Source organism: Oryzias latipes, chromosome 18, assembly GCF_002234675.1.
Source record: "Oryzias latipes chromosome 18, ASM223467v1".
NCBI lineage: Eukaryota > Metazoa > Chordata > Actinopteri > Beloniformes > Adrianichthyidae > Oryzias > Oryzias latipes.
Genome location: NC_019876.2, coordinates 24,631,571 through 24,655,494, shown reverse-complemented (window position 1 = coordinate 24,655,494; position 23,924 = coordinate 24,631,571). Strand labels below are relative to the sequence as shown.

Genomic DNA, 23,924 nt, shown 5'->3' with positions numbered 1-23,924 from the left:
GCCTGCCTATAAAACGCACAACACCGGCGCTGAAACGGTCAATCCCTGAAGGGGGCAACGATTTCAGAAAATGGAGTGCACCGGACAACCGTCAGAATAGCCACCCCAGGACGGCCAAATGTTTTTGTCCTGATAAAAAAAAAATATTACGCTTTTGAATTACACTTAAGCCGTGAATATATTTGTTTTTAAATTATATCATTTTTCTCCACACATCTAAAATTACATTACCTAAGAAAATTGGTACTTACCACTTGTTGCTGTTCTGTTTTGCCGCTTTCTGCCTGTCTTCTTCCCACAATTCTTAGCGCCAAAAGCGGGACAATTGTAGGATTGACTGTTTAATGTTGGTGTTACATGAAGCATCTGAGTTCAATCAACACATTGAAAACATGTTGGTGTTTTTCTCAGTAAATTTTGTAGGTTTAACAAAATACTAACGTTTGACACAATTCCTTTGTTTTGTATCTAAGTTACATAATACTATTGCATCAATTCTACAATCAAGGTTTTGCCTTTTTTTTCAGTGCAGAGACGCATTAAACCTCCAAGTTGTACCTGATGGCGTGGATATTTCCCTAAAAATATTTACAGAAACTGGTGCGTAATCACTGATAATGATTGGATGAATGTTGGAACTTAATTTCTTTTAAAAGAGATTTACTGACTTATAAATAGTCTAAACGGGAGTGTGAGTGGTGAACTGGAGAGAAAAAGGTGAACCCCTTAGTGTTTGGGGGACATGAGCGCCAAGCATGGCAGAGACCCAAATCATTCATGTACTGCTTTAGAATACTTGCAGACCACTATGTACGTTGGTTTACTGCTGTGTCGAGTCTGTCATTATCACTTTTTAACGCACAGCATGGAAGCCTGAACCATCCGACGCGAAGCGGATTATTTGTTACGTGGTGCTGCGCCTTGTCATGGTAACGTGACAAGGCGGCGCTGAAGTCAAGATTTGGCGACATAAAGCGATATAGATTATGCTGATCGTCCCGATAGGTTGAATGAAGAATCAGTTCAGAGAGAAAGGTCACCTCTTATTGCTTGTTTTTGTTCAGATGATGAAGCTAAAGGTTCTTTTAAAGAAGCCGGCGCATTGATACAGAAGATTTAAGATAGGTCATCGGAACTTCTTTTTTGGGCGTGCGGTTATCACTTTTTAACACACACCCAGCAGCCATTCAGAATCAATTATTCACCCAGACCAAGGTATAAGGCATTCTATACCGTGGTCCGGATGAATAGTCGATTCTGATTTGACTGCTGGGTGTGTGTTAAAAGGTCTTAATCAGTTACTGTTTGGCTAGTCTGTAAGCTTTGGTGCTCATTCAACTTTTTCAAAGACACTACATTACATGTTTAAATCTCTGAATAAGCAGTACTAATTTTCTTTCAAAAAATCTTTTCAATAGTTTATAACCCTTTAGAGTCAAAAATATTGTATTTATTGCCTAGATGTCTACAATAATGAAGGTACAAAACATGATTATACAAAGAAATGACAAAAAATATAAACCACTAAATAACAAAGTTTAATTGACCTCATGTATTCATAAACGCAGTTGAAATTATTAGTCATTCATGAAATGCACAATTGAATTTTTTATATTCAAATGTATAATTAGCTATTCAAATTAATTAAAGCATGTTTAAGAGTGTTACACGTTGGTTTAAGTAAATTCAAAACTACACTGAGTAGCATCAGTATATTTGCGCTTTGAAAGAATAGGTAAATTAAAGCTACAAGTAGCACTTAGCGGGCCCGAGCATGAGCAACCGCCCCGTGAGCAACGTCCAGCTCGAGCCGTTTTGCGTCGCCGCAACCCGCTTCGCACAAAGGAAGCATGGAGACGTCGCATTCAGTAATTCAACATCCAAGTTACGGCCTCACGACCGCAACCTAATCTTTAGAAACCGCACAAACATCTGCAAAAGGCTTCAGTGTTCATGCATTGTCACAGTCCCACAACTACACTGACCAAAAATATAAACGCAACACTTTTGTTATTGCTCCCATTTTTTATGGTATGAACTCAAAGATGTGAAACATTTTCCACATACACAAAATAACCAGTTCTCTGAACTATTGTTCACAAATCTGTCTAAATCTGTGATAGTGAGCACTTCTCCTTTGCCAAGACAATCCATCCCACCTCGCAGGTGTGCCATATCAAGATGCTGATTAGACAGCATGATTATTGCACAGGTGAGCCTTAGACTGGCCACAAGAAAAGGCCACTCTGAAATCTTCAGTTGTATCACACAGCACAATGCCACAGATGTCGTAAGTTTTGAGGGAGCGTGTAACTGGCATGCTCATAGCAGGAATGTCCACCAGAGCTGTTGCTAGGGAATTGAATGTCCATTTCTCCACCATAAGCCGAGAGTTTCCGAGAATTTGGCAGCACATCCAACCGGCCTCACAACCGCAGACCACGTGTAACCACACCAGCCCAAGACCTCCACATCCAGCATGTCCACCTCCAAGATCGTCTGAGACCAGCCACTCGGACAGCTGCTGAAACAATCTGTTTGCATAACCACAGAATTTCTGCACAAACTGTCAGAAACCGTCTCAGGGAAGCTCATCTGCATGCTCGTCGTCCTCATCGAGGTCATGACCTCACTCCAGTTCGTCGTCGTAACCGACTTGAGCGGGCAAATGCTCACATTCGATGGAGTCTGGCACGTTGAAGAGGTGTTCTCTTCACGGATGAATCCCGGTTTTTTACACTGTTCAGGGCAGATGGCAGACAGTGTGTGTGGCGTCGTGTGGGTGAGCGGTTTTTTGATGTCAATGTTGTGGATCGAGTAGTCCATCGTGGTGGTAGGGTTATGGTATGGGCAGGCATCTGTTATGGGCAAAGAACACAGGTGCATTTCATTGATGGCATTTTGAATGCACAGAGATACCGTGACGAGATCCTGGGGCCCATTGGTTTGCCGTACATCCAACATCATCACCTCATGTTGCAGCCTGATAATGCACGGCCCCATCTTGCAAGCATCTGTGCACAATTATTGGACGCTGAAAACATCCTAGTTCTTGCATGGCCAGCATACTCACCGGACATGTCACCCATTGAGCATGTGTGGGATGCTCTGGATCGGCGTATATGACAGCGTGTTCCAGTTCCTGCCAATATCCAGCAACTTCGCACAGCCATTGAAGAAGAGTGGACCAACATTCCACAGGCCACAATAGACAACCTGATCAACTCTATGCGAAGGAGATACCTCACTTCATGAGGTAAATGGTGGTCACACCAGATACTGACTGGTTGTCTGAGTCCCCTGACAAAACTGAGGATTTCAGAGTGGCGTTTTCTTGTGCAATAATCATGCTGTCTAATCAGCATCTTGATATGGCACACCTGCGAGGTGGGATGGATTGTCTTGGCAAAGGAGAAGTGCTCACTATCACAGATTTAGACAGATTTGTGAACAATAGTTCAGAGAACTGGTTATTTTGTGTATGTGGAAAATGTTTCACATCTTTGAGTTCATACCATAAAAAATGGGAGCAATAACAAAAGTAGTGCATTTATATTTTGGGTCAGTGTAGGAATCTTGTGGATGGCACCATTGTCTTTTCAATTTCTGCTGGAATTCTTCAATTGTTCCACTCATCCAGTTTTCTGTCTGTCTGTCTGTCTGTCTGTCTGTCTGTCTGTCTGTCTGTCTGTCTGTCTGTCTGTCTGTCTGTCTGTCTGTCTGTCTGTCTGTCTGTCTGTCTGTCTGTCTGTCTGTCTGTCTGTCTGTCTGTCTGTCTGTCTGTCTGTCTGTCTGTCTGTCTGTCTGTCTGTCTGTCTGTCTGTCTGTCTGTCTGTCTGTCTGTCTGTCTGTCTGTCTGTCTGTCTGTCTGTCTGTCTGTCTGTCTGTCTGTCTGTCTGTCTCTCTCGCTCTCTCTCGACTTTTAGAAATTTGTCTAAGAAAGAGACAGAGGGAGTTATTTCATAAAGACCTAAATATACATTGACATTATAAAAATGTATGTGACCGCAATACATGGACATTGTAGGGAATTGAACCCCATCCCAGTAACTGGGAGTACCATTACCAATGTCTTGGTGTCTTGACATGTCGAGGTCACATGGCAAGGAAAGCAAAACCTGCATCATGAATAACCAGGCCATAGAATGCAATAGATACATTAATTTTAAGTACTTGGAATACGTTTGCATATCAAACATATTAAAAATATGTCATGGTGCCTCTGTCAGACTCCTCCCTCTCCCCTCTCTGCTTGGCTCCTGATGCGACTCAGCTGCAACCACTTACCTCATCACCTGCCTGCCTTCTTAAGGAGCTCCAGGATCAGCATTCCTCGCCAGTCCGTTGCCCCTGATGGTGGTTAACATGATTGTCACGTTCTTTGCCCTTGTTTCAAGCCTATGCATAAAATCTTGCTCTTACCTGTCTCCAGGAATTCATTGCCACGAGTGGTCGCCTGAGTCTGCAGGCTTTCCGGAACACAGCCTCGTCATTGCCTCCTGTCAAGCCACTAGCCTCCGCCGTTCCCTCAATCCACCACGAGCCTCTGCCGTGCCTTCAGCCCTTCAAGAGCTGCGGTCACAACCACCAGTGACGCCACGAGCCGACGTAAACCCTCCATCTTCGTCGTGGGTCCTCCCCGGAGTCTGCCGCTTCACCAACAACCCTCTAAACCTAGATCTGAATATTAAACCCCTTTCAAACCATTACAGAACTCACCTGCGTATTCTTCTGGGTTCCAGCGTCTGGGTCTGTTTCGTTCCGTTAGCCATGACAAAATATGCACACAAAAAAAGATTTATTATTTATACTATTGCCAACTACAGACAGAAAATAAAAATTTTAATGCCTAATATTTATTCATGATGCAGGAAAAGAAACCATCTTTAAATAAAGTTTGTGACTCAACAGAGATAAAAACTTCACAGGTGTGTGACTAAGTTAGAAATGGAAGTACGTGTAAAGATCAGGACAGATATTGGAGGGTTGGGTTTTGGGATGGGGGGGGGGGGGCAGGAAGTGGTTTGTGTGATGTGCATAGGACTTGCTGGTCCCTTAAACATAGTGTGGTTGTGGTGGGAACTACGCTCCCTTGTAGCGTATGTGGTGTAAGTGAGGGGAAAGGAAAACATAGGGGGATATTATCTCTCTTGTCTCCTTTGCCACAACTTACAGCAACATGTCACAGATGTAAAAGCCCTCACTGCGTTTTGTGGATTTGTCACATTACCCAATGGTAACATTTGCAGACAAAAATCTAACTTGCATGTCTCCATTTCATTTACATGTGTGAAAAGACAAAGAATCCCATCATGATCACTAAAATACGTTTGTTCAACTATTTATTTGTTTTTATGTACACCCGATCGATTATTGTACCTTTTAATGTTGTGTTTTCAGAAACAAGTTGAATAAAACCCTTATGTGCCATGATATCAGTTATAGTCTTAGGGTTTACTAGATTTTCATTAAAATCTCCCATTAAAGCAATAGTATCACCCAGGTGCTCCAACAGATCCACTAATTTCATAAGATTCTATCTAAATAAGGAAATGGCATATGATGGTGAACGATACAGAACTGCCACCACTATGTTCCGTGTAATAAATCTGTGTACTAAACATTCAATGTCTACTACACTTTGTGCATTTACATGTTCAAACAGCATCTTTTCAATGGTATACATTCCAACACCACCACGCCTTTGATCATATTCAGTCTTGGATCTGCTCCATTATAAGACAATGATCGTGGCATACTATAACTGTTGCATTGAACATCAGTGGCTACAATTTTTAAAGGTGCATTTGGTAGCCATGTTTCAGTTATAGCTATGCAGTTAACCTGTACCCGTTTGGTGCACAATGCTAAGTCCTTCACATTGTGACAGTTTGTGGATGATTTTTCTCTGAGGTGCCAGTCAGGTCTCTCTCCTGACATAAGATACAAAAGAAAATCCACCGTCACAAAGGATGTTATCCACACCCTCTGCTCTTCACACACAAGCCCAAAGTTCGTTTAGAGTCTTTTGTCTCTGTTACTTTAGGAGGGTATTGCTGAAATGAAGTTAGAAAGCAGGCCACACAGTCTAGTTCTTCTGAGTACCTTTTGTTTTCTTGTTCAGTCCAGTACTCCTTAGAAATCCGTTCCGGGTTCCTGGGACGTTGTTCCCTGTATTCAGTCCTTGGTGGAAGGGATCCAGTCCAGGTTTTCTAACAGTCTTTGCTTTACATGAGCAGTTGCGTGTTTTCTTTGAAGAGTTTTGGTTTCTTGGTCCAGTTGCAACTTTAATCCAGGTTTTAAGCAGATGTCTTGTGGATAATAGTGCAGGATGAGGCCTGGTGCAGTAAACTGTCTGGAAAAAGTTCTGCTGCATTTGATCAGGTTTCCTCTGAGAAGATGTCAGTCTTTCAGGTTGTGGAAGCATGCAGGGTTGAGTGTTGGAACCTCTTTCAACTTCCTCCTCTCTCTGACTCCTCACCTCCCAGGTCCTCTGCGTCTGTCTTTTTATGTCCCCTTTTTCCACAGCTGATGGCACTCTGATTAGAGAGCACGCTTCTCCTGTCTGACCTGCACAGGTGATTTTCACCTGTGCAGGTCATGCAAACTGTTAGATCGCCACAACATGCCAGTGTAAATTTTGCACATTTATCAGGAATATGCTAAAGTCACTTGAAATAGAAGTAAAATTTTCTTTGTCAGATATGAAGACACATTTGCTATATATTCAGTAACAGTTTTGTTACAATAAATGGCCTGTTCCTTAAAATATTGAAGAATTTAACCTAACAAACTTGTTACGCAACTCAATGCAACTTAAACCTGTCCAGGAGCAACGGGTCTTTTTAAAGAGACAACAACATTATTAATGGTAAGACCCTGAACTTTGTGAACAGTACAACCCCTAGCAAGTTTGAGAGGAAACTGACGTCTCAGACCACCTTTGCCTGTGACTTGTTCCCCTTGTGGAAAAATGGCTACAGAACTTAAGACAAGTCATGGATGATTTTCAAACTGTTCCTTCCTTTGTCTTCCAATGTCTTTATCAAAATTCACAAAAACAATTTGTGGAAAGTGAGCGTTCCTATATGTAATATCAGTCACAATTCCACATGCACCACTGACAAGACCATCTGCCACGTCAACATTTTTACAAAGCATGACTCGTGCATTCTTCCCCAAAAGAAGTCTTTCTACCAAACAAGTATTGTTAGCATTTGAATGATTACCACTTAGTATCACTAGTCTCCCTTTTTTCTAAAAATTTACAAAATCTTGAGGTTTGATAGTAACATACTCTGGACAGGATGAATGTAGATGGGTTGAATTATGTTCATTTACTTGACCATTAGTTGGAAAAATATGTAAAACAAAGCTGCTTTCTCCTGTTTCACATGACTTCAATAGTTGGATATCACTTATTAACATTAACACAATGCCTTTGCATCATGTCCTAACTCTGTTAAGTAATTTGGCAATTTCCTGATCTTTTTGGCGTACAATGGTTTCTAAGCAAACAATTTTAAACACACCACACCACATCATAAGTCAATACCCACATTTTCTACATATAATGGCTTTCCTTTCACTGGAGGTAATTAAAAGAAATCTCAAACTGCAATAATACATACATTTCCAAACATAGCAGAGTTACCAGTTTTTTTTTTTTTGCCCCAGTCGTCCATGAATATATATATTATAATCTACCATGGATATGTCAATTATTAAAATCTGTAAACTAATTCAATATTTCTCACGCTTTGGTATGTAAGGTAACCGGACATCTTTACCAATTTAAAATGTGTTATGAATAGTACTTGCTTGTACATTAAACGCAGCAATTCCTGTGGGAGCCATCAACAAAACCCAAATGTAATCTAAATGAAGACAAAGAGGAGACAATAGTCTATGTGATTCATATTGTAGTGCTTTAATTAGGTGAGTTTTACCAGTCCCTACAACTCCCGTAATTAACTGGTGGAATGGTTCTGGCTTTTTCCCCAATACCTTTTCCACACACCATTTTCTAACTTGGTAAAAAAAAATCTCCATCTGACTTTCATTTAAAAATTGAATTAAAGCCAAGCCATCACTACGAAGCATTTTTGAGTTATTCTTTTGAAAGAAATGGCTATGTTGAGCAGATACTCTTAAATCAGGAATATCAAATTCCCGTTCATCATCGATACCTTTCTGTTTCTGTAACAACTCGTGACCTTCATGTCTCTCCAGTTCTTGCTCAGGGCACAATTCACACCAAGCATATTCAACTACACTAGCATCATCTATCCCTTGCTGAGCATTAACCAATTTATCACCATCAATTTCAAATTTACTTCTGTTTAATGTTACCGCAGACCTGAATTACCAAGTCTTATAGTGCCCTTAAGAAAAAAGTCTTTATGTTTCAAAACCTTGAGGTTTCAGCTGGCTATGTAGTTTGGCAAAAACAACTGCAGAATGCTTTGATAAACTAATTCAGGCTGTTTTGTTTTAGAGAACTTAACATGTTGTACAACTGCAGGTTGTGTGCGAGTTCTTTTCACGACATATCCAGTGTTATGGTTCAACTTTATTCGCCTAGCTGCATTTTCGTTTTTTGACAACACACGAAATTCAGAAGCAAACACTGCTAAACACATTGAAGGAAAAACACTCTTAGGTCTGTTCTCATAATTTATTCACTATGCTTGTCATCCACATATCATCTGTACTTAAAGAATGCTTTGATGCTTTGTCTTTAAGTACTTTTAACTGCAAACTCATTTTAACAGTATTTTCAGCAACAGGAAGAAACACAACTTTCCTAGAACACTCTTTAAAAAGTGCATTTGTCAGTCTATAAACGCTTTGAGCACATCTCTGTTGTGCAAATATGTACTGCCTAATTTTTTTAGACTCTTTGGCAGAAACATCTCTATCCCCGCTTGCTTCCTTTTGTGTACACTGCAATAATAAACCCATTTTTTCTGATTTTAGAGATGTAAGAAATGATCTACACAACACATGCATCAACAACAAACTGTATATCTGTACTGTATACTTTGTAGTAGTTTTAGGGGATGTCATCTGGACTTGGTTTTAAAGTTGGAAGACGTTTCACCTCTTATCCAAGAGGCTTTGTCAATTCTGAAATAGCTGGTCTAAGAGCTGGTATATATGCGCTCATGGGGGAGGAGTCAGACCTGAAACTGGAGGTGTTGTCCACTTAGCCTACGTGGTTTCGGGTCGTTAATAGTCCTTTGTCCTCAGCTGGGGGTTGGGGCGTCAGTGACTCCCTCTCCAAATGGTCGTCTCTTTCAGCGGTTAACGACTCAGGTGGAACTGGTTTGGTTTGTTTAGGTTTCAAAACACTGCCGTAGATGGATGGAAGAATAAACCTGAGACCACCATTCTTATTAAGAGAAGGTTTATCCTTCTTGACAAAGATGGCTTCTTTCACTCCTCGCTCAAACCATCCTCTCTCTCTGGCTAGAATTCGGACTTCACTGTCCTCGAAAGAGTGGTTTGTGGCCTTCAGGTGGAGATGTACTGCAGACTCAGGTCCACTTGGGTTGGCTCTGCGATGTTGGTAAAGCCGCTTGTGTAGCGGTTGTTTGGTTTCTCCTATATACTGTTCATTGCAGTTCTCTTTGCAGTGGATAGAGTACACAACATTACTCTGTTTGTAGCTGGGAATTTTGTCCTTTGGATGAACCACTTTCTGTCCGAGGGTATTGACTGGTTTGAGATGAACTGGGATGTTATGTTGTTTGAAAATCCTTTTAAGTTTTTCAGACAGGCCTGAGATATATGGAATTGAAATACTGTTCCGTTTTGTCTCTTGTTCCTTCTTGTCTTGTTTTCCTGTATGTTGGGATCTGGTGAATGCCCACTTGGGATATCCACAGGTTCGGAGGGCTTGGTGGATATGTTGCTTTTCCTTCTTCTTTCCGTCAGAGCTTGTGGGGACCTCCTGGGCTCTGTGTTGTAATGTCCTGATGACGCCTAGTTTGTGCTGTAAAGGGTGGTTTGAGTCAAATAACAGGTACTGATCTGTGTGAGTAGGCTTTCTGTACACTTCAACCTGGAGCTGTCTGTCCTCTCCAATGATCACAGCACAGTCTAGAAAGGCTAGGGTGTTGTCCTTTGTGTCTTCCCTGGTGAACTTGATGTTCTTGTCTACTGCGTTGATATGATCTGTGAAAGTCTCCACTTCCTGGCTTTTGATCTTGACCCAAGTGTCGTCCACATATCTGAACCAGTGGCTTGGAGTTGTACCTGGGAAGGAGTCCAGGGCTCTTCTCTCAACTTCTTCCATGTACAAATTGGCCACAATAGGTGAGATTGGAGAGCCCATAGCACAGCTATGTCTCTGCCTGTAGAAGTTTCCCCTGAATTGGAAATATGTGGAGTTGAGGCACACTTCCAGCAGTTCGCAGATGTGGTCTGGTGTCAGATTTGTTCTGTCTTGTAGCTGAGAATCCTGTAGTAATCTCTTCCTCACTGAAATCACTGCCTCTGTGGTGGGAATGCAGGTGAAGAGGGAAGTTACGTCGTAAGACACCATCGTCTCGTCAGAATCCAGCTGAAGATGTTTGACTTTGTTTGCAAAATCTTGTGAATTCCTAACATGATGTTCTGTGTTGCCAACTAGAGGGGCCAAAATAGTAGCCAGGTGTTTAGCCATGTTGTAAGTTATTGAGTCAATGCTGCTGACAATGGGTCTCAGTGGTATTCCTTCCTTGTGGATTTTTGGGAGGCCATAAATGCATGGAGTGGTATTACCCGGGTACAGTCTGTAATAAAGAGGCTTGCCGATGACTTGATCTCTCTCCAGTCTTTGTAGGCAGTCTATAACCTTTTTCTTGTTGCCGCTGGTTGGATCTCTTCTAAGTGCTTCATAAGTGGTGGTGTCGCTGAGTAGGTTGGTAACTTTGGCTTCATAGTCCGCCGCATTCAGGATCACAGTGCATCTCCCTTTATCCGCTGGTAAAATATTGATACTGTGGTCCTTCTCCAGGGCTGTCAAGGCCTTTCTTTCATCTGAAGAAAGATTGGAAGGTGGTGGTTTGGCACTGGACAGTGCCGCCGAAATTTTGAGTCGTAATTCTTCAGCTTGATTTCCAGTCAGATTGTTCCTCTTTATGGCCGTTTCTGTGGCTGTGATGAGGTCTACCACGGGGATATGATTTGGTGTAACCGAGAAATTCAGCCCCTTGGATAATACCTCTTTCTCTGTTTGGGTCAGTTCACGGTCGGAAATATTCTTAATCCACCTATCTCTATCAATCCCTGCCTTAGTGTGGTTTCCTCTATTCTCCCTGTTGAGCCTGTCCTTAAGGATCTGTTGTTGGTTTGTGAGAATCTGAAATTTCTTGATTTGCCGTTGCTTGCTTTTGTGGTGTTGTGCCAGTTGTGCTGTCCGGGTGAAGCCGACAATCTTCTCAAGAACTTCTTCCGTAACAGTTGTGGCCAAGTTGTCCTGTAGATTCTTCATTTTACCTTCCAGGTTGTTGATGATGAAATACGTCTGTCTGATTCTGTCCTTTAAAAGTTGGGTTCTGGCTCTGTGCATGATGTTCTCGGCTCTGTGTCCTTTAACCCCTTTGCCCATCTGTAGGCTTTTGGGAATCACGTTGCTTTGTCTGCATCTCATGTTTAACCTGAGGTGGTTCTTGTAGTCCGCCAATTTCCTAGCTGTCTTCTCCAATTCACGTACCAGCTGGAGGGTATCCTTCCCAAAGTTAGAAAAAACATGTCTATGAAGACTCTCATTCATCCAGGTTGGTTCCATTGTAATGCAATGGAACAATGGAACCAACCTGGATGAATGAGAGTCTTCATAGACATGTACTGTATACTGTAATTAGCATTCCAGCATTTTAACAATGGCTTGCAAAATATTGATTAATCCAAACTTCGTTAGCCTGACGTTTCAGTGCAACATGGGTTTTCCGAGCACAACAGTTATATGCAGTTTCAAATGTGCTTTGGTTTAACCCAACAGATCCAAACAAATCTTCAACGTTGTCATAAGTTGCCCCATCAGCTGAGAGAGCAGCTTTAATTTGTGCAATCTTTGCTGAAGCTTCTTTTTTCTTCAATTGCTGTGTCTTTGCATTTTCTTGAGTTGCAAGAATCTTTTCTTAATAACACACATTGACAAGACTTTCTCTTCAGCTCTTGTGCTACGTGATATGAATGTACGTGCAGAAGGTGGTCTAGGAAAATTAAAAACAAGACACACAGTTCCCTTTTTTTGTTTTTACATGTTTTCACATGTGTTTCAGAGTGTTTTTCCAATAAGTCAATATTTGATGGTAACTCACAAGTCACATAATGATCAATAAATGCAATTACTTCAGCATCTGTATTTCTGTCAATTACAGGTGCATCCTCTATCCAAAACAGGCAATGAATATGTGGTGAGCCGCGTTGCTGAAACTGCTGAAATCCTTAATTTTTCCTATAGGACATGCAAGCGACAAAAACTTCCTTTAGAAAACAATGTCTACGAAAATCAAACATTGGAGCAGCAGTGACAGGATTATGATGCAAAAGTTCACATCTGTCTGCCCATTCCAACTGCTCCATAGTTTCAGTTCTACCTTCATGCTTCAGAATGCAGGAAAGTAAATTCTTCCACCGCATATCAGCTGAAGAAAATTAATAGAACCATGTGGGGATTCCAAGCTGCCTTCCAAGCCAAGAGGTCTTTCTGGGCCGCTGCCAAAAAGCTGGTGTACTTCTAATTGGTTTTAAAAATCGGTACCCATCATCAAATTCCAAGATCCTTTTAATAGAATCATCACTATTCAACAACTCTCCCGTAACTACTCATTTATTTTTAAAATTATACTTGCCCTTTCTTACTACATTTGAAACAACTTTTTCTAATTCTGTCATATTGGGCAAAAAAAATATATTCCACATTTTGTGCAAAACGAAAATCAGCATTAAGTATTCTGTTGTTAAAATATCGTGACAGAGTTAAAGGATGTTGTCTTCCATCATATGTCGGTCCACCGTTAGGAAACAACGCAGGGAAACATTTAGCGTCATTTTTAACATCGGACAACAACTTTACCAGACTATTGCCTTCTGCGGGAGCTACATTCGATACATGATCAAAATAATGATCCAAAGCCTCTTGACCAATATCTACTGGCATTAGACAAGTGTCCTGGAACATGCAATGCTGCTGTCTATCATGCAGAAGTTCCTCTCCTAAAACATTTGACAATTCAACATTTGCAGTGCATTCAACATCTTTTTCGACAACATCTTCAGATGTTTCTTCACAAAAATCATTAATCCAATCATTATTAAATTTCACGTCATTATAGTAAGAATTATGGCTTTGTAAAAACTGCAAAGCCTGCTTGATAGGTTCTAAGTCAACATACTGATATTCATAATGTCCTTTATGAAAACATATAAGGCACAAGAACCCTCAACAGACATCCATGATAACAAATAACTGGTTGTTCAGTATTTACAGGAACACATGTAATAGGTCCTTGCAAGCCATTCTGCCCACCTTTGGGCAATGCCAACAGTTTCATAAATGGAATATGTAATGCTATTAAGTGTTGTTCTTAGGACTTGAACCTATACCAGCAGAATTGGCATGTTCAAATCAATAAGTTGTTTTTAACACTTTCAGCTGGTACTTGACCTTTTTTTATTTTTGTATGACGTGTAACAAATCCACAATTTGCATCTTGATGTTTTCATCCATTCACAATTTTTTAAGCAGTTAGCATTACAGGTACAAAATGGGCACAAAATAATAAACCTGATGTCTCCACATTCTGTGTTTACCATGCATTGATGTAAAAAGACATCGCTCTATGCAGCGATCAGACCATAACTTTAGCTGGTAGCTCCTCCCACACGTGGCAGTGGTATCATTCTTTAAAGAACACAATTTCTAAGAGGAGGGGCGGGCCGTTGCACACCCCCAACAACAGATTAGATGACAGAGCCTGGTCCATTAAGCGTCTCTGGCTGCTGCATTTATGGAGCTTCAGTACACAAGACTCCAACAGCCACACGGCCTAACGTAGTCCTCTATTATATATTTATGAGGGGAAAAAAACCCGCCAAACCGACCTTTAAACCACACAAATTATGCATCATTATGCAACATTTGCTTAGATTATTTAATTTAATTACAAAGGAGCCGGTTTAGCTCGTGCTGGTTTGCGGCGCCTTCCGTTCGTAAAACCAGGGTTCGAATCCGGGCTGCTCCCTGTTCCCTTCTCTTCTTCTTTACTGGTCCCAAGCCCGGTTGCTTTGAGAGGGTTCAAGAAGGGCATCCGGAGTAAAACATTGCCAAGTTTACCATGCGACTTGTTCTCTGTGGCGACCCCTGATGGGAAAAGCCGAAAGAGAGAAAGAAGATTTAATTTAATTACAAAACCTGAGTGAAATTTACTTGTGTATTTTTCATAAACAATAAGTGGTTCTAGTAAATTAATTTTACCTAAAAATTGCCTTTGTACAACTTACAAGCATTTTCTGCGTGGAAAAACGTTCCTAATTTTTTTTAAGCTTCAGGGACCTGGGAAGCTTTTAGGTTACCGAGCGATGTGGCAGATTCTCAAACAAAAGTACTCATTTAGAAGTGATGTGATGAAGCTTATGAGAGAACTTGACCCATCTGGAATAAAGGCTAGGTCTAGGAGAAGATTTTTAAGAAGAACATACCATTCAATGGAACCAAACAAAGTCTGGTGTGTCGATGGATATGACAAACTGAAACCATTTGGAATCGCTAAGTGGCTGTATTGATGGCTTCTCTCGAAAAAGTTTGTGGCTCACGTGTGAAAAGTCAAACAATGATCACAAACCATGTTTGTAATAACCACAGTTGGATTCTATTACAGTGCAGTACCTAAGCATGCTGTGGCTGATTAAGTAAACAAGAGTCAGGTGTGCAGCATTCAGGAAGTGTGCGCTGTGATTGCTGGGAGATGCAATCACAGCGCCTTCAGCCTTCAGTACTCTGGAGACTGCTCCCGCTGCTGACCAGAGAGGGAATTCTGACACTTGATTAATTTGGGCATTTCATGGATGTTTTTTTAGATTCGGTGGGATGAACTGTGGGTTCACGGTATCCCCACAAACGTTGAGCCAGCTGGAAAGGCAAGTGCCAGGACCAGCAAGACCTGCAGTGGCAAAGTGGTTTGACACCACCAATTCAGTGGAAATCAGCTGTAGATAACATCACCCTGAAATATATGGCTGAACTTTAATCATCACTTATGTAAAGAATAAACACACTGGATTGGCAAAACATTTTATTTTTATCCATTACCCTTTGGCACATAGAAACACTGGAACATTTTAAATGGGAATATAGAATACAGAACAAAAAACACTTGTTTAATACTTAAATTCTTTTAAAAAGCAAAATAAATTTCCCCATCCTGAACAAAACCACTCTTCTTTTTGCTTCGTTTCTTTCTAGACTATTTCAGACTGTTTAAAAACATCCATGCAATCATTTTTCCTGCCAAACTATATTCATCCTCTTAGATTGCTGCTCAAGAAAATGGAAAAATTGAAATCGCTTGTCACTCATAGACACTTTATGACTGATGTTCCGTTTTTTCGAAAACAGTCATTGCTAAACTATACCTGTGGAGTTGTAGACAAGGGAGAGGAATTCTCTTTTGGGACCACCTGTATCTAGACCTTCCTCAAATCTACCTTCATCATCAGAGAACTTGACAAGGAGGTCCTTGGTTTCAGAGAATGTCCCCCTTTTGAAACCCCTCACTGCTCCATCCCACATGTTGGAGCGTCAGATGTTAATTCTGCTGACGGCTTGGTGATTGATCTGCAGAGCCAGGTCTGAGATGATCTCTGGTACAGATGCCTGTAACACCCTGCCAAAAGATGAATAATAATCATTTTAGTTCTTTAACTTATCCAATTATGTCCTACAACTCTTCTAACAAGAAAGAAAAGCTGGAAAAAACAGAATTTTCTTACTCAGCAATACTTTCAGCATCATTAATGTCCTCTCCACTCCCAGAATCATTCTGGTCTTCTACTACAGGAGGTGCATAAAGTTCTGTGTATTTTCTGGAATTTAGCATACAAGTTTACATGCAGACATTCAGCAAAAAGCTTACTCTGCTTCAGTAAGTACAGTGCTTTGATGATACTAAGACATGGATCTCATGTAATTATTTTAAATCAAGAAAAGGCTGAGGGTCTGTTGTTAATGTCTCTAAGGCTGATTTAGGTGTTTTAAATGATTATTTGAAACTGACAGCAACACGCTTGTGTGAGAAACTGGACAGCAACTTAACTCTTAATACTCATATTAGTTCAGTGGTCAAGTCCAGCTTTTTCCATCTTAGTCACAGTGAGAGGGAAGGGGTTTAACCTCAGCCAGTTGTCTGAGATTTTAATCCATGCTTTTATTACAACTCATTTAGATCATTATAATATTCTTTACGTTGGAGTTGCTCGGAAATCGCTGCTCGATTGCAGTTAGTTAAAAACAACGCTGCCCGTCTTTTAACTGGTGCACAAAAACAAAAGCCCATTACTCCTATTATTAGCATCCCTTCATTGCCTCCCAGTTTGTTTACGCATTGATATAAAAATTATTTTATTTGTTTTTAAATGTCTTCATGCTCTCGCTCTGAAGTACCTGTCTGACCTGCTCCAAGTCTATATGCCTTCTTGCTCTCTCAGGTCACAGACTCGATAAAATTAGTCATCTGCAAGACCAAGAGGAAACTGAGAGGCGACTGAGCCTTTTCAGTCTTTGCACCAAAAATCTGGAACCATCAGCCTCTATACCTCAGAGAGATGAACTCACTTTGTACTTTTAAATCTGCTCTAAAGACATATTTGCTCCGTTTGGCTTTTAATTGAGTTGAAATCCTGATTTTATTGTATTTGTAATTGTCATGTCTGATATGTTATGTGCTTTTACTAATGTTGTGCTTTTTTATGCTTGTTTTGTCTAAAGTGCCTTATAGATTAAGGCACTTCAAATCAACATAATATTAGAACTTTTTTTTCTTTTAAACTTGTCCTGTCCAACAGCTGGGCAGGCAGATGAGGACTGAGGGCCTCTTGTGTTGGACATATTTTACCTTAACAAGAGGGGTTATTAATCTTCATACAAACCAGAGTTATGTCTGAATAAACCCCTTTTGTAATTGAGGCCAAACTTTATTAATTTCAATCATGTTTGAAAATTTTTGGTGTTGGACCGGACGGAAAAGGAAAGAAGGGAAGACGAGAGGGCTGTTAGAGAGAGGGGGGGGGGGGGGGGGGGGATAGTGGGAGGGGGGGGATAAGACCATGAAGCAGCATAGAGCAGACAGGTTTACTGGTTGTTTATCATTACGGTAAGGTTCAAATGTAGTACAAAAAGGGCGGGGCCTGTCCACACACACACTGAAATGTTATCAACACACCTGCTAGCTGCAAAAATGTCCACATGTAAACATGTACACAATACAGATAGTGTTTACACACGCATACCTATGCCTTCAAACCAACTAGTGTGAAATATTGCATTCAATCATGCAAACTATTAGTGCAAAGGTGAGCTAACACCTGTGCTCAGGTGAGTGTTTATGTTCTTCTAAAATGGATGGTGGAATGTGAAAAGAAGGAGGGAGAGTGCCCAGCCATCCCCACACGAAGACCCCCGCCGCAGCGGCAGCCAGACCCCCCCCCCCCCCCCCCCCCCAACGCTACACGGAAGCAGGCAGAGAACAACTGCCCGGGCGACCACATACGCCACCCAGGCTCCCAGAGCCAGAGAGCAGGGAGGCATAGGGGGAAAGAGCGCCGCCCCAGCCCAACCAGGAGAGCAGCCGCCCCGCCTCGCCGGGAGGTTTAGAAATAAACTTTACTTTGATCTAACTTAATTATTTGCTTCAGTTAAGATGAAGATTATATTTTAGAGTTCAGTTGACTTAAAAATAAAACAGTTATCAGTAATTTTCTTTCATTCAAATTAATTCAATTAAGTGGGTGTAACTTTGGTGCTGCTGTTAGATCGGCACCACAAGTCATTGTGGGATACCATTCCCTTTGCCTGTCTGGGTGGATTTTCTGACTTCTGACTCCAGAAATCGGCGATCCATTGAGAATGTCTTTATGTACGTGCCATGCACACGCATTAACCCAGGGTTACCAAGTCCAGTGTAATTACGCTAACTCATATCCGGTCTTTTGAACCCACATACCCAGAGTGAGCAAGTTCAGGTGGATTTCAGCCAGAGTTCAGGGTTAAAGTCAGGGTAGTTTAAACCAGCTTTCTGGAATACCCCCCTGGCATCATTATTTAACAAGTTCATTTCTGATGTGTGATGTCCTTAATGAGCCTTTGTGAAACGAGAGCTTGGAATTTAAAAAAAGCTGTATTTGCGAATATCATTTTTAGGTCTTAATTCAATTCAATTTTATTTGTATAGCCCACAATCACAACAACAGTCGTCTCGATGGGCTTCAAAGTGAAACATGAACTCAAAAGGATCATGAATACAAAAAGTTCAATAGGAAAATACTAAATTGACCAGGGACCTGGCCCTTAGGCCCCCCTTGCTTCAGTTCATTTCCTTTAAAAAAAAAACAAAAAAACGTCAGTGTTTCTAACATGTTTAGTTAGGAAAAACTCCTAAAAAACAAAGAAACCTCAGGGGTGCCCACACGAAGGAGGGATCCTCCCCCAGGACGGACAGGCGATTTACTAGAATTCTTAGAGAAGAATTAAATTATCTAAGTCTACAACTACACATTTAAAGTCCAGCAGACGAGCTTCATCCAGCCGTGGTTGGGGGGGACAGTCAGGGGTGCGAGTCAAGCCGGAGACAGGATCCACAGCTAGGTGTCAGAGCAGGAGCAGAGACGAGGTACACGGTCAGGTACAGGAGCACGGATGAGCCAACTGGAGTCTGGAAGCACTCCCACTCCCCAGGTGGGGAGAGGGAAAGAGGGACAATACATGAATCGTACTGCACCAAACAGAGGCATGGAGAACTAAATGATAAATAATGATCAAAAATAGAGAAAAGAGAAGGGTACAGAACCCCAGTGCACCACAGTTACCCCAGCTTCAACTTCTAGCAGCCTTTTAAAACAAATAGTTATTGTTATTAAGTTTAATTTAAACACATTAACATTAAGTTAAATAATCTCTGAATACTAACTAGTCTGACAATAAACCTGTCCAAAGAGGAATGTTTTCAGTCTAACTTTGAATGTAGAAACTGAGTCGGCCTCTCTTACATGAGCTGGGAGTTTATTCCATAAGACAGGGGCTTGGTGACTAAACGCTCTACCTCCAACCGTACTTTTACTAATTCTAGGAACCACAAGCAGTCCTGCATTTTGCGAGCGAAGTGTTCTGATTGGATGGTAAGGGACTATGAGGTCCTTAATATAGGACGGGGCCATTCCATGTAAGGCCTTATAGGTTAACAGGAGGATCTTGAACTTGATTCTGGAATCAACTGGGAGCCAATGGAGTGAAACTAACACAGGAGTGATGTGATCTCTTCTGCTGGTTCCTGCTAACAATCTAGCAGCTACAGTACAGAGTTACAGTAATCCAGCTTCAATGTAACAAATGCATGGATGAGTTTTTCAGCATAACCCCTATAAAGCATATTTCTGATCTTAGCAATATTCTTCAGGTGAAAAAAGGCAGTTCTACACGCCTGAGATATGTGAGCCTTAAATGATAAATCCTGGTCAAATAAAACCCCAAGGTTTCTAACTGTGGAATTGGGGGATATACTTGTGCCATCCAGGGAGACTATCTGAGCAGACAGAGCATCTCTGAGGTTTTTAGGACCAAGTATAATGACCTCAGTTTTTTCTGGGTTCAAGAGGAGGTAATTAATTGTCATCCAGGTCTTGATGTCTCTGATGCAGGCGTTCAGTTTCTCTATATTGTCATTCTGGTCAGGTTTCACGGATAAATACAACTGCGTATCGTCGGCATAACAATGAAAATTAATGCTGTGTTTCCTGATTATGTTTCCTAGGGGTAACATATAAAGCGTGAACAGGATGGGTCCTAAAACTGAGCCCTGTGGGACTCCATAGTTAACTCGAGTGCACTGAGAGGAATGTCCATTTACATTAACGAACTGATACCTATCGGACAGATAGGGATCAGAGGATCTGCCCTACAGTGGTTTAAATCCTATGTCCTGCTCTAATCTATGGAGTAAAATACCGTGGTCGATAGTGTCAAAGGCTGCACTGAGCTCTAACAGGACCAGAATAGAAAGTAGTCCCTTTTTTCTGAGGCCAATAACAAGTCATTAGAGACTCTAACTAGTGCAGTTTCCGTGCTGTGGTGGGGTCTAAACCCCGACTGAAAGTCTTCAAAGTGGCTGTTGTCCTGTAGGTGGCAGTAAAGCTGCTTAACTACAACTCTTTCTAGGATTTTAGAAATAAAGGGGAGGTTTGATATCGGTCTATAGTTGGCCAAGATGCTAGGATCCAAACTGGGCTTTTTCAGAAGAGGTTTAACAACTGTATATGTAACCCTTGTGCTATCTTAGGCACTTCAACATTGGGAGTAGGGTCATCTAGACCCACTAGACAGTGCGCTGGACCTTTTTTCTTCAATGATTTTTGATCTTCATTGGTGTCCATGGATTACATGAAATCTTTCCACCTTTATCCACCTTTGTCATGGTAAGAATAACATGCCAATGTGAGGGTGGGGTCATCGAAGATGGCACAAGGGTTAAAAGACTGTGGCACGTAACCAGTTTCCAGAGAGGTATTTATCATTGCTAATATGGAATCATTAATTAGGGGAAAAGTTTTTTTAAAAAGTCTAGTGGGAATTGGGTCTAACAGACAAGTTGAGGGTTTGGAGGACGTAATAATTGATGCTATTTCCACTTGATCGACAATAGTGAAGCAGTCTAATGTTACAGAGGTTTCTATGGATGCCTCCACGTCTACCGCTTCAGACTGCCCTGGGCTGATAGGACTAACTTGATTTAACGTATGTCTAATATTTGAAATTTTACTATCGAAAAATGTAAGAAAATCATCAGAACTAAGAGAAACAGGAACATGTGGTTCTAATGAGCTCTGACTGAGAGTTAATTTAGCTATAGTGCTAAAAAGAAACCTTGGATTATTTCCATTCTCTGATATTAAGGTTGAATAGTACTGGCTTCTAGCTCTACGCAGAGCTTTTTTATAATTTAATAGGCTATGTTTCCAGATATCCAGAGACTGCTCTGAACCGGAGCGGTGCCATTCTCTTTCCAACTTACGGGTTTCTTGTTTAAGAGAACGAGTTTCAGCGTTAAACCACGGTGCTACTCGGTTTTGTCTGACGAACTTAGGTTTCAAGGGGGCAACAACATCGAGTGTACTCCTGAGGGCTTGTAAGGCATCATTAACAAACTGGTCATTTATACTAGGACTGATACTATGGGAGCTGGACTCAGTTCAGCCAGTACTTAGAATATTTTCTCAGAATATCACTGTGTGTTTAAACTCAGACACAGAACGGTCAGTTAAGGTTCTTCTAAGCTGTTTCTTATTCACTGGGGCAGAAGGATGTTCCAGTGTATGCTGGAAGGTAATCATAAAGTGATCAGAAATGATGGGGTTAAGAGGAAGGACATTCAGCTGACTGATCTCTATACCATGGGTTAGAACAAGGTCCAGGGTGTGCTTATGACAGTGAGTGGGTTCATTCACACTTTGGGTGAAATCAACATCATCCAATAAAGCTGCAAAAGCCTTTCCTAGGCAGTCACTGGGGTCATCAACATGAATATTAAAATCCCCTAATATTATAATTTGATCAGAATCTAAGGCAATAGTCGATAGGAAGTCGGAAAACTCAGTTAAAAATTCTGAATATGGGCCGGGGGGGGGCGATGAATAATTATGAGTAAAACAGGTTTTCGAGTTTTCCTGTTCGGGTGACTTATAGACAATATGATGCTTTCAAATGAATTATACGCATTTTTAACTTTAGGGCTGAGAAGTAAGCTAGACTGTGATATTACTGCCAAACCACCTCCTTTTCCTGAAATCCTGGATTTCTGATAGTTAGCATAAGTGGGAGGGGGGTTGCCTCATTCAATCTAACAGTCATCCTGATGGAGCCAATTTTCTGTTAAGGCTTGAAGACTAAGGTTGTTATCAGTAATTAACTCGTTGACTAAGAGGGACTTGGAGGAAATGGATCGAATGTTTAATAAACCACATTTAATGACATAATTCTGCTTGTGAGAACTGCTGTCTGTCACTTTAAGGTTTCTATGACGCGCTCCTTTCATTTGTCTTTCAGCACATAAGCTAAAGCTCGGACCTGCTTGACTTTCCCTGCATGGGTTTTGCAACAGCACTAACCCTAAGGGAGGCTCAGAGGAGCGTTTTACACTGCTGCTCTGCGCCCGGGTCTCGTCTCTGGGTTGTCAGGTTAACAGACTAAGGCTAACAGAAATGTTTCTAGAAAGAAGAGCGGCACCGTCCCGAGTAGGATGGACACCATCTCTCCGCATGAGACCGGGCTTCCCCCAAAACGCGCTCCAGTTATCCACAAAACCAACGCCGTTTTCTGGGCACCATCTATAAAGCCAGCTCATTTCACCCGTTTTTATGCGTACGCCTGGGTCAGAGCTTGCGTGGAGGACCGCACAATTTCCCGTCAAGTTTGCTTTTTATGAATCTCAACTATTGCGTAGAGAGTGGCGTACGCCTTCTTTTGTGCGTACGCAACGTTTATAAATGAGGCCCCAGGACTGCTCAACAAACATGCCCATTTACAGGCAAATCTCCTTTCAAAATTGACTAGTATATTTATAACAAAAACTCTTCTCTCACTCTTTTCCTACAACTTTCATGCTCCTCCTACAATAAAGCTTGACTAAGCTCCTTTCATTGCAAATAAAAAAAACTGCACAAATAAAAATAAAGTAAAACGTGAAAAAAATAATACCCTTAAAAACCTACGGCAAAAAAACAGAACTTACAATACTACCAAATATCTCTTAAATTTATACAATTACAGTCCCAATACATAAAAAAAAACGATTGGAAGACATAGCATTTTCTAAGTACAGCTTTGCCTTCTAATCAAAGAACCAATCAGCGTCAAATGTTCAGTATAATGGCTGATATCACAATGGATCCACCCACATCTTAATAAAAACAGTGATCTCTCCTTCATTTGCTACATCTAACTTTTCAAACATCCAGGACCTCTTTTCATTCAACTTTTGGTAAGAATTGCTCTTCTATGTTCTCATGAACATATAAGTAGACAGCATTGCAAAGGGAGGAGTGGTTAATCTGACCCCTGCAGACCCTCTGATGAAAATGCAGCCACATTCCTTTCTCTCCAAAGACGGGCAATTTTAAACTAATGGAATGAAAAAAAAATCCTTAAAATTCACCAGTTAATGTTATATTTCTGCAAATATTCAGGTAGCATTCATGACATATTGCGTGCATGACCAGCATGCACGCAGCACTTGGTGAGAGATGTCTGAGGTGGCTTGGCCATGTCATGAGAATGGACACAGGCCGCATCTGTGATGATGTGGGGAAATTGCATGTTTTAGTGTGTTTTTTGTGCATGTTTTGCATGCTCGTGGTACCTGTTTTTGCATGCTATGGACACGCCCCCTTGAAACAGAGCTGGCGACCAACAACACCTGTTCCAAATTAGAAGAGAACTATAAGAGTCCTCAGGGGAAAAGCGCAGGAGGTCCACGCTTTGGCAGAAACGTCACGCGCCGGCCGCGAGGCCGCACGCCGGCTGCGGAGGGAAAGCCGAAGGTTGCACGCCGGCAGAGAGATCGCATGCACGCCGGCAGAGATAGCACACGCACGCCCGCACGCAGGGAAGTCGCATGCCGACAGCAGGGCATACGCACACGGGGCGCGGTTGGATCACCGGAGCGACC

At 41.4% G+C, this 23,924-nt stretch overlaps 1 protein-coding gene across 1 annotated transcript; it reads right to left on the bottom strand.

Moving 5' to 3' along the window:
• Nucleotides 1-9,385: 9,385 nt before the first annotated feature.
• Nucleotides 9,386-11,811, bottom strand: LOC111949272 (the record flags this gene model as incomplete). Its single annotated transcript, XM_023966134.1, has 1 exon — nucleotides 9,386-11,811. A coding segment is annotated over exon 1 (2,391 nt), but the record flags the coding sequence as incomplete, so codon positions are not given.
• Nucleotides 11,812-23,924: the final 12,113 nt, after the last annotated feature.